Below are 11,073 nucleotides of genomic sequence, written 5' to 3'. Positions count from 1 at the left end.
TCTGCACCCGGGAGGACGCGACATCGCTTCGGCTGTGCGGGCTTGTCCAGCCTCAACGGCCCGGGCAATTCTGCAAGTCAGAATCCTTCATTGGACCACGGCATTGAGCAATGGCGTTTGGGGTATAGTAATCCTCGCTGCCTTTCAGAATGCATCTTGGTATGACTTAACACTGGGACCCACTTGATAAGTTGCAGAAGGATCAGGAGGGTCTCGGACTTAATGCCACCGCCTTTGACCAATGAGCGTCATGGGACGATGGTTAGCGTTGTCGATCCCTTCCCAAGGGACCAGCCCCGAGCGTACGTAACAAGCTTAGCTGGTAAATCCCATCCTTATCAAGCATACTAGGCCGTACTGGACAAGTGCAGGGAACAAGACACAATTGGCAATAGAACTGGCTGCTCTTCTATTCGATCTACATTATCTCCGAACTATTGCCTGTTCAACTGTCTCCCCTCACATCGTCTGTTTAGACTACTGGAACCTTGCTTGGGCTTTGTTGCTCCACCGCTTGAAAAAGTAACTATGTCCGATGGAATCATTTTTCCCATTTTATGGTTTTCTAGACCTGAACCATTGCGAAACCATCACCAGATTCAAGATTCTACACCTCATCAACTCCACTCCCCAAGCCAATGATGTGTCCTCTCCTTGGCATTCTACACAAAACCTGTCACTTTGAGGATTGAGAATAACCGAAGCCTGGATTCCCCAGTGACAAGGCATGCAATAAGCAGCCGTTGCCCTTGGCATCCCCACATCGCGACAAAGCGTGGGTTATCCGTACGGAGCATCCGTCCGAGTCCGCGAGGGTCCTTGGCGTTGCCACTACTGCCGTGGTTTTTACTTTTGGCGTCGGTGCCTGCATCTGTACCTACCAAGTCGTCCAACCTGAAGATTCTGGTCATGGGTGCTTGCGTCAACCAACGTGGCGCACACCCTTATTCTCGTTGCCTATGATGTATGCCTATTCTTAGGAAATGACAAGGTGATCTGGGTTCCAATGATATCATTCAGGGCATGATTCTCTTCTCTCGTGGCTTATACTATAGTGAGGTCTTGATGGGGACCGCTCGGACGTTTCCGATCTTGTCCGCCGCTGATTCTATTAGCGTGGGACCCGGCCGCTATCAAGATCCTGCCAAGATAAGGGTTTCTTCAATGGGAAGGCGGATCTTCTACGGCGTCGGATTACGGATCTTGGTTACATCGATAATAATGTCGCTTGGAGGCTTGAAACCTGGGGTGTTGTGGACTTGCCGATCCTTCATGGAAATTTCCGTCTCGGTGGTTCTAGAATGCTTATCCGCCCCTACCTAAAACTCTCTGCATTCCTTCGACGGACATTTTTTAGCACCGATCAGGCTGATTGAACAGGCAGAAACGTAATATAATATTTTAAAAGTAGGTGGAGACTGACGACTCCCTCCGACGGCTTTCCCGCGAGATCTGACATGAGAGGTAGCGGTCACAGAGCGCTATGGTCGAAATAGGAGTAGCGTCCAATAACGGGCTTTAACTTGCCATTTAGGGCGGACAATTGACTTGAAAGCTATGGAAGTTACTGTACAAAAGTACATGTATCATCGAGGAAAGATACTTTGCTGTTGGGAATGTTCATGCCAGGATCAATTGGTACAGGAAAGAGATAGTTCAAAACATGCAAATGTAATATATACAAATAAATACACTCTCAAGGTCCCGATCTACAGAACTCTGTAGGCGAAGGCCTGCAAGCGATGATCACATCAGACTCGTGCGCCCTCCAATCTCATTTCCTGCTTCACCATTGGGCATCTCGCCGTTACGCCCGACCACAAACTCTCGGTAGATGCCCTGCAACCGCCGGCGTTCCGTAGAGCTAAGCGATGAACGGGTCGTCTTGAGGGCACGTTCAACGTGCTCCCACCGGACAACGATCTCGTCACGGAGCTCATCCGGACCGGACTCGGTTCCATTAGCTTGGGCAGGATTCGCTGGCCCGGAAGGAGCAGTGCCATTCTCGAGCTGGCGCTGACGGCGTCGCGAGTTCTTGATTGCGTCTAGCTTCGCTGCAACCATGGCTGGAGCGGGCATGGAAACCTTACCGGACGCTTCTTCGGATGAGGAGTAGAGGAATTGAATGAATGATCTGCTGGAGGTATTCGGGGAAGACTTCGAGGCGGGTTTCGAATTAGTTTTGGTGTTGTCGGCAGTGCGGTCACCCAATGCGTCGTGCACGGCTTCCAGGTGCGCATTGTACACCACAGCCTGGATGTCGGCGCCGGAGAATCCTTCAGTTTGGGCGGCGACTTCGTCGAAGCGAGCTGCAACGTCGTCACTCATTTTCAGCTTTTCGCTAACGGCTTTGATAATGTCGATCCGATCCGCGTGGGATGGCATATCGCAGAGAAGAGACTTGTCCAGACGACCGGGACGAAGAAGAGCCGGATCAATTAGATCTGGTCGAGAAGTTGCAGCCAGGACATACACGCCTGAGAGACCCTCCGCTCCGTCCATTTGGGTGAGAAGCTGGTTAACCACGCGGTCAGTGACACCAGTGGAGTCATGTCCACGCTTCGGGGCGATACTGTCGAATTCATCAAAGAACAGGACGCAAGGACGTGCGGCCTGCGCCCTTTCAAACAGATCACGAACGCTCTTTTCACTGGCACCAATGTACTTGTTCAAAATCTCAGGACCCTTGACACTGATAAAGTTCAAGCCACATTCGCCTGCCACTGCGCTGGCCAACATCGTCTTACCACAACCGGGAAAGCCGTACAAAAGAAGACCCGATCGAAGTCGCAAAGGGCACTGCGCAAAGATGGGTGCATACTTTGTGGGATACTGAAGCGTCTCCAGCAGCATTTTGCGGGTCTCGAACAGGCCACCGATGGATGAGAAGGTAGTAGTAGATGAAGTGAGGGTGACGTTACGAAGAGATGCTGGGGTGAACCCCTTCAATGCGCTTTCGAAATCTTCAAGCCCAAGAGTGATCATCTTCGAGTCGGTGGACAAATCCTGAACGGAGCGGATGAGGGCTTCGTTGCGAGTCCGGGCAACCAAGAGCACGAGATCGCCTGGCATATAGCCGTCAGTCTTACCAGCAAGCTCAAGGAAGTCTACGTCCCTGCCGAGAACAAAGCCATCTCCACCAGAGGAACTGGGACGACTTCCAGGGTTTGAAGGATCGAGCCACGAGTCCTGCGTAGAGGAACTAGTCGTCCGTGTATGACCATTGAGGGTCTCGGTGGCTTTGTCCTGGCTGGTAAGTTTCTCCAGCACCTTCCGACGGCCCTCTTTGTCAGGGGCTCTCATGTTTATGATCTCCCGAACGACATGGCCACCGATAATCACATTATTTAAAGATTCTTTAGCCTGAGCCGTGGCCAACAGGACAACTGAGGAGTTCAAGGAGCAGTATTCTCGGACCATGGAGCAAATGACCTCGCTGTTCTGACGACTGCGTCCGTTGTCTCCGCCAACTTGTAATTCGGTCTCTACGGGGCACAATTTGTCGAGATCATCCAGAATCACGACAGATTGTCCACCGAGACGAGCACACCAAGAAGCAGACATGAAAAGGCGGTTGAGAACCTCCTTGATGTTCGAGATACGAGTCTCATCGGTCACAAGCTTGCGACAGGAGAAGTACTTGACATTGAAAAGATGGTCCTTACGCAAGCGATGGGCCAGGAGGTGCGCGAGCGCCGTCTTTCCAGCGCCAAGCCCACCGGTCAATAGGATAGACGAAGACTTCGTCAGATTACCCAGAGACTGAGATATGATGGGATCAATTCCCACCAGTTGAGGTGCACTCTCTGGAATTGGATCATCGGTTGGGAGAGCCGATGATGCCGAATCGGATGGTTTGGATATCTCGGCTTGTACCTCAAGGTTGAGTATAGCTTCGGAGCCTAGGAGCCACCCAAACATCGACTTCGTCTCATCCGATCCTCCCTTTAAAGGGGGATCGAATCGCAGGATAGCCCCATCAAAGGAAGATACTGCAGGATGGTTTTCAACCGGGGGTAGAATCATGCCATCGGTTAAAGGCCCTGAGAACAATCCAACATCAGACCCAGTGCTGCCGTAGATCACTTTGAGACGTTCGGCCAAGGCATCCCGAGAAGCGGCAGTGTCAGAGCCGAATTTGAGCCCGTCCTTCTTCTTGGAGGCATCAAACATAAACGGGTACACCTTAAGTGTTTTAACCGCTGAGCGATGTAGTTGTGGTGGGGCCGCCTCCACACGCACGATTCCACCCACCATGTTTTCCACACCAAGGGCCGTAGACAACAACGTGGACATCGCAACGTGCCGATTGTCTGGAGCATCTTCCCATGGAAGTAGCTTTGCTACCAGTTTACTGGTAGGCGAGCCAGCTTCCTGAGACTTCTGTTCTTGCTGGGCCAGTTGTTGTTGGGGATCAACCGGAGGTTTGAGCCCCGACGGCTGCACAATCGAGACACACGCCCAGCTTGCGCCTCGAAGTTCATGAGAGGCCAACATGTCCGGATCCACCCAGATACGCAGCCCGTCATTCTCGTCTTCATCCACTTCAGCATCGAAGAGTTCATCAGCCGCCTGACGGTCTATGCCGCGGAGGTACAAAGCACCTCGACTGCTGGAGTCAGATCGACTACTCTTCGGGCGGACTGTGCTTGAAGCACTCCGACCACCAGCGCTCTTTCTGCTGCTTCCAGCGTTACTTCGGCTGTCCCCTCGTGATGATTTACTGGTCTTCGATCGAACTTTCGGAGCAACAATGACCTCTGCATCGGGCGCGATCTTTGCGAACGGTGATGTAGATGACGGTGCGGGATCAAGGGAGGTGACAACGATATTCGCGGTCGATGTGGGTGAGAGATGCAGGGCAAGCGGATGCATGTGCTCCGATTGCGCCTCAGTGTAGGAAGGATTTGGGAGCGCGCGAATCTGTGACAATAGGTTGAGTTCCAAAAAGGTAGCATGCAGCTCAATAACTTTAATAAAGCAGTAAGTTAGCCGAGATCAACGAGTTCTGGATTTCATGGAAACCTACTTTCCCAGTCCTCTGGTGTCAATGGCTCGATGTTGATAGTATGCGCGACGGGTGGATCAAGATGCACGAGTAGCCCAACCTGTAAGGGATTAGCATCCACACGAGCTCACCGATGATATCGTAGAACCTACCTTCTGCCCTTCAACGAGGCCAATAAGCCTTGCGAATGTCGTGTCCAATTCCACGGTCGAGACCTCCTGCTGCTCTCTGTTGTACCCGGTGCTGATACCGTCGCGGCCCACTACCGGCGCAAGCCTGCGCTTACTCGGCATGCCTGTCCAGCCCAAGAAGCATGATCGCTGTGGCGGAGCCCCATTAGATTTTCCAGTCGTGGACTTGAATTGTAATTCAATTATGACATTCTGGGCAGTCTGCAATCACATGAATTAGCCGGGAAAGCGAGCGAGAGCGGCCTCGGGAACTCACCGTGTTTGCATTGACCAGCAAGGAGACAAGAGATGGTGGTAGATTGACGAGACAGTTCTTCAAGGGAATCAGAGCGACTTCCGCCGTCGTCGAGGGCTTCTTGGGCGCCATGTTCAGAGCTGTTCACAGGAAGACGGAGGTGGGGAACGGGGCATTCCCCGGGGTCTTTACTCTAAGGTCACCGCCCGGGAATCGGTCTGCGGTGAACCTCGGCTGAAAGTGCATCAGGCATCCAGGCATCAATCCGGGGTAAACTGTAAAGTTAGTTAACGTATTTCACAAGCGAGCGGAACACCCGGTCGGCCGGAACACCCCAACCATAACGCGTCAATTAATTAGACCTTTCTTCTTTAACCACCCACCATGCCACCAATTCGCTCTCAAAATCGTCAAAAATTGATAGAACAAGAAGGACGAATCTTAGTTGCTATCCAGGCTCTTGAAACGTAGAAAGAGCTCTCAATTCGCAAAGTAGCGCTTATATATGATATCCCCCATACAACGTTATACGCACGTCTTCGTGGACGTTAAAACCGCGTCGAATCACGCGCAAATTCGTTCAAATTGACTGAAATCGAGGAGAATTCGCTTAAGTAATGGGTCATATCTATGGCTATACGTGGAGCGGCCCCACGACCTTCTATGGTGCAAGAAATGGCTAATCTCTTACTTACCACTCGTGGAACAACCTTAATTTAAACCGTTGGCAAAAACTGGGTTACGAACTTTATTAAACGACACCTAGAACTCAAAACAAGGTTCTCAAGACGCTACGATTATAAGCGTGCTAAATGCGAGGACCCTAAAGTTATTAATGGCTGGTTTGACCTGGTTCAAAAGACAGTTCTTAAGTATGGGATTGAGCAAGACGATATCTATAACTTTGATAAGATAGGCTTCGCGATGGGTTTAACCGCGACCGCGAAGGTTATCATAAGAGTGGATACTAGTGGTTAGCGCTGTCCACTTTTATAACCTAGAAATCGTGAATAGGTAACCTCGATTAAGTGTATAGGCGCGTCTAGATATAGCCTACCTCTAATGGTTATCTTTAAGGGTAAAATGATTATTTAAGGCTGGCGTGATAGGCTTCCAGACGACTAGCAATTCTAGGTTAGTAAAAGAGGATAGACCATGGATGAAATTAGACTTTATTAGCTTAAAAAAGTCTTTCTTCCCTCGACTTTCTCGAGGACTAAGGGAATATATCGACTTCTAGTTCTCGACAGTCATAGAAGCCATTTAACTCTAAAATTCGACGAAATTTACTCTCAAAATCATATAATTCCAATTTACATGCCACCACACTCATCACATCTTTTACAACCTCTTGATATGGGTTATTTTGCTATTTTAAAGCGTGCGTACGGGAAGTGTGTCGAGGATATTATGCGATGTGGTCAGAACCATATTAATAAGCTTGACTTTCTCAACACTTTTCCAACCGCACGAATCGAGGCTTTTAAGCCAGAAACGATCAGAAATAGCTTTAAAGCAACTAGCTTAGTCCCATATGATCGAAATCGAGTGATCTCAAAGCTCAATATTCAACTCCATACGCCCACACCACCAGCATCTCGAGGAAGCCAAAGCAGCACATAGGAGCTAAAGACACCATTAAATTACAAGCAACTTCAAAAGCAAGCTGATTCAATCAAAAAGCTCTTAAAAGAGCGCTCTAAGAGCCCACCAAGCTCGTTGAATTCAGCTATAGATCAAGTTCTTAAAGCGTGCCAAATCACAATGCAATCAACCGCTTTCCTCGCTCGAGAAAACGAGCTATTACGGGCTAGGCATAAGAAAATTAAGCAAAAAAAAGCACGTTCTAAGCTCCAGATAGCAGCTCTAGAAGGCCTTTCTATCGCTAAGCTTAATCAATTAGCTCAAAATGATAGAAATGCTCAATTTCAACCTCTAATCAACTAGCCAACCAGTCAAGTAGAGGCACAAGAACCACGACGACGAGCTCTACCAAGGTACTCAGAGTGTAATATTCAGGGTCATAAGAGAACGCATTGTCTAAATTTAATTAAATAGCTTAGATACTGAATTCCATGTTTTTTCGGCTGAAATATTCTAGCTTGAATTATTAGAAGTTAATGGGGTGTTCCGGCCGACTAGGTGTTCCGCTCGCTTGTGAAATACGTTAACGTATTTCACAAGCGAGCGGGATACCCAGTCGGCCAGGACACCCCAACCAAAACGCGTCAATTAATCATACCTTTCTTATCCAACCACCTACTATGCCACCAATTCGCTCTCAAAATCGTCAGAATTTAACACATCAAGAAGGCCGGATTTTACTTACTATCCAGGCTCTTAAAAAGCAGGATAAGCTATTAATTCGTGAGGCAGCACGTATATATGACGTTCCAAAATCAACACTTCATGCCCGTCTTGTTGGACGCGAAAACCGCGTCGAATCCCGCCCGAATTTATTTAAATTAACCGAAATCGAGGAGAATTCGCTAGAGAAATAGGTACTTTCTATAGATAACCGAGGAGCGGCACCGCGACCTAAAATAGTACAAGAAATGGCTAATCTCTTACTCGCGACACGCGGAACGACCCCGATTCAAACCGTCGGCAAGAATTAGGTAACAAATTATGTTAAACGACACCTAGAGCTTAATATATAGTTCTCGAGACGCTATAATTACGCACGCGTAAAATATAAAGATCCAAAAATCATAAGAGAATGGTTTAATCTCGTTTAAAAGACGATTCATAATAACGGGATTGATCTAAATGATATCTATAATTTTAATGAGACGGGCTTTACGATAGGCTTAACCGCGACCACAAAAGTTATGACAAGAGCTAAATATTACGGTCGGCGCGCTCTTTTACAGCCTAGAAATCGTGAATAGGTAACCTCAATTAAGTATATAGGCGCGTCTGGATTTAGCCTCCCTTTAATGATTATCTTTAAGGGTAAAGTTTTTATCGTAAGCTAGGCTGATAAACTTCCGAACGACTAGCAATTTAAGGTTAGCCTAAATAGATAGACCTTAGACGAAATTAGCCTTCGCTGGCTTAAAAAGGTCTTTCTTCCATCGACTTTCTTAAGAATAAAGGGGAAATATCGACTCCTAGTTCTCGACGGTCACGGGAGCCATTTAACTCCAAAATTTGATGAAATTTGCTATTAAAATGATGTGATTCCGATTTATATGCCACCGCACTCTTCTCATCTTTTACAACCTCTTAATATAGGTTATTTTACGGTTCTTAAGCGCGCGTACGGTTAAATCGTTGAAAATTTGATGCGGATTAGAGTGAACCATATCGACAAATTAGACTTTCTCGACGCTTTTCCAATCGCTCGAAACAAGGCATTCAAGCCAGAAACAATCCAAAATAGCTTCTTAGCAACTAGATTAGTACTATATGATCTAAATCGAGTGATTTCAAAGCTTAATATTCGACTCTATACACCCACACCACCACCTTCTTAAGGGAGCGAAAGCAGCGCGTGGGAGCCAAAAACACCATCAAATTATAAACAACTCCAGAAGCAAGCTTCTTCAATCAAAAAGCTCTTAGAAAAACGCTCTAAGAGCCCACTAAGCCCGTTGAATTCTGCTATTAATCAAGTGCTAAAAGCTTGCTAAATCATAATGCAATCTACCGCTTTTCTTGCTCGAGAAAACGAGCTTTTACGTGCTAGAAACGAAAAAAAGAAGCAGAAAAAGGCAAGATCAAAGCAATAGATAGCTCATTCAGAAGGTCTATCAGTGGCAGAGCTCAAAGAATTAGCCCAAAAGGTTAAAAATCCGTAAATTCAACCTCAAGATAGAGAGCTAACTAGTCAAAATCCAGGTCAAGAACCACGACGTCGGGCTCCACTAAGGTGCTTAGAATGTAATATCCAAGGGCATAAAAGAACGCATTGTCCAAAACTGGTTAAATAGCTTAGATATTCAATATTACGTTATTTCGGGTGAATTGTGCTGGTTTGAATTAATTGAAGTTGATGGGGTGTCCCGGCCGACCGGGTGTCCCGCTCGCTTGTGAAATACGTTAAGTTATCTGTCGTGTTTACTAATGCTAGATAGAGGGCAAAAGTCAATTCTAATGGATAACATGGCCCACAAAAAAGATCACTGGAGCAATATATAAGCCGCCAGCCTTGGTCTACTCAGAACATTGGAAGCAGTCAAAGTATATGAGCGAGTTATGACAGGAAGAAGATGCATACTGGTCACTCCCCCAGCATGTAGGTCGGAACCCATTCTCCAGTTACCCTGAGCCACGCTCTCAGACCGAAACTACCTCAGTTAGCAGCCGAGTACCAAGCAAACTTGGCCAAGAACTGCCCAGGGACACAGACCACCCGGCCAGCAGGGCTCATGGTTGAAAAGTTTCCCATACTTTTTGGTTGTAAGCGAACATTCACTAACCCATCCTGATCTCTGCATATCGCAGCTTATTCCGACTTTCTAAGGTTACAGAAATATCTCGCCTACTGCTTTTCGATCTATGTTTAATTCAGACGAATAGCTACTATTTATATGATATTCTAATTATCGCGGCGGTTGAGTTCTCTATTCGCGATACTTTCGAAAGTGAGAAGACCGATCTGGTCCAAGTCTGGTGATATGTTCCGCCCGTATAATTTCAGCCTGTCGCGCTTTCAAGACTTGGCGCTTCTACCTAAAACACAGAATTAATCTTGGAGCCTTCTGAGCAGATCAGATATTGTTTCAAACAACCGCCCCAACTGACAATAATCCAATTCCATTTTGTCGACATGGTAAAGTGGGGGCTAGGTAGGCACAGCTAGAAGAAAAGGTCAACGGTTGAAGGTTATGCAAGAAGGTATAACAATAACAATCCGACTTATAGTTAAGGTTGGACATGTCACCTGAATAAGTGGATGGAGGTCGCCGTAGTCGCTAAAAATGGGTTCCAAGGTTTGCCGATCTCAGATGTAATCCACAGCCGATGTGGACCGTGCAATACGTCCGAGTCCAGGATATCCCCTTCGCACCTAAGATCAGTTCTACAGGCTTCCAGTAGCAGGTGCCAACCTTGGAAGTACCCCGAGAGGGTCTAGTAGCGATGGGCACTTGAGGACCACGACAGCTGTTCCTTCGACTGAATCTAGGAGAAACCCCAGAGAACATTTAGAATACCACGAGTGCGGCTCCAAAGCATGGAAATGCGTAATGTTCCGATCATTCCCACCTATCGCATAAATTGGCCAGTGCTTGGACCGCCGAGCCGCAAGGGATCCACCGCGCCGACCCACTAATCTGACGGCCTGCCACCACGTGCGCGTAATATAAATTTAGTTCAGACGGATATCGTTGACGGGGGTGACTGTGCCACATGGCATGCAGGGGGCGAGGGGTCGCTCTCTGACGAAGTCGGGAGCACGAGCCTAGTGTTGCCCCGGCGTTTTATAGCTGTCCATCCGCTGGAATAAATGTCGACTGGTTATACTGTTACAACCGCATATTCGAGCATAGCAATCCTAATTTGGCCTTCGTGCCGGACGCCGCGGCATCGGCTTGTGTGTGTGCTCTGACAGAGACCTCCTGCAAGGGCTGGCTGATCCTTCAAGCAACTAATTGAAACGTGTTGCACATAGTGTCGCGGATCAATACTACGAC

General features: G+C 47.8%; 1 protein-coding gene across 1 annotated transcript; it reads right to left on the bottom strand.

The window, feature by feature from the left end:
• Nucleotides 1-1,746: 1,746 nt before the first annotated feature.
• Nucleotides 1,747-5,572, bottom strand: pex1 (AAA family ATPase peroxin 1; the record flags this gene model as incomplete). The annotated part of the gene is made up of 4 exons (XM_057118777.1): nt 1,747-4,970; nt 5,030-5,108; nt 5,161-5,400; nt 5,456-5,572. The coding sequence occupies 4 exons, from the start codon at nt 5,570-5,572 to the stop codon at nt 1,747-1,749; spliced, it is 3,660 nt and encodes a 1,219-aa protein (XP_056968332.1).
• Nucleotides 5,573-11,073: the final 5,501 nt, after the last annotated feature.

Source organism: Penicillium longicatenatum, assembly GCF_028827895.1.
Source record: "Penicillium longicatenatum strain IBT 33135 chromosome Unknown contig_6_segment0_segment0, whole genome shotgun sequence".
NCBI lineage: Eukaryota > Fungi > Ascomycota > Eurotiomycetes > Eurotiales > Aspergillaceae > Penicillium > Penicillium longicatenatum.
This window is presented reverse-complemented; position numbering and strand designations above follow the sequence as displayed.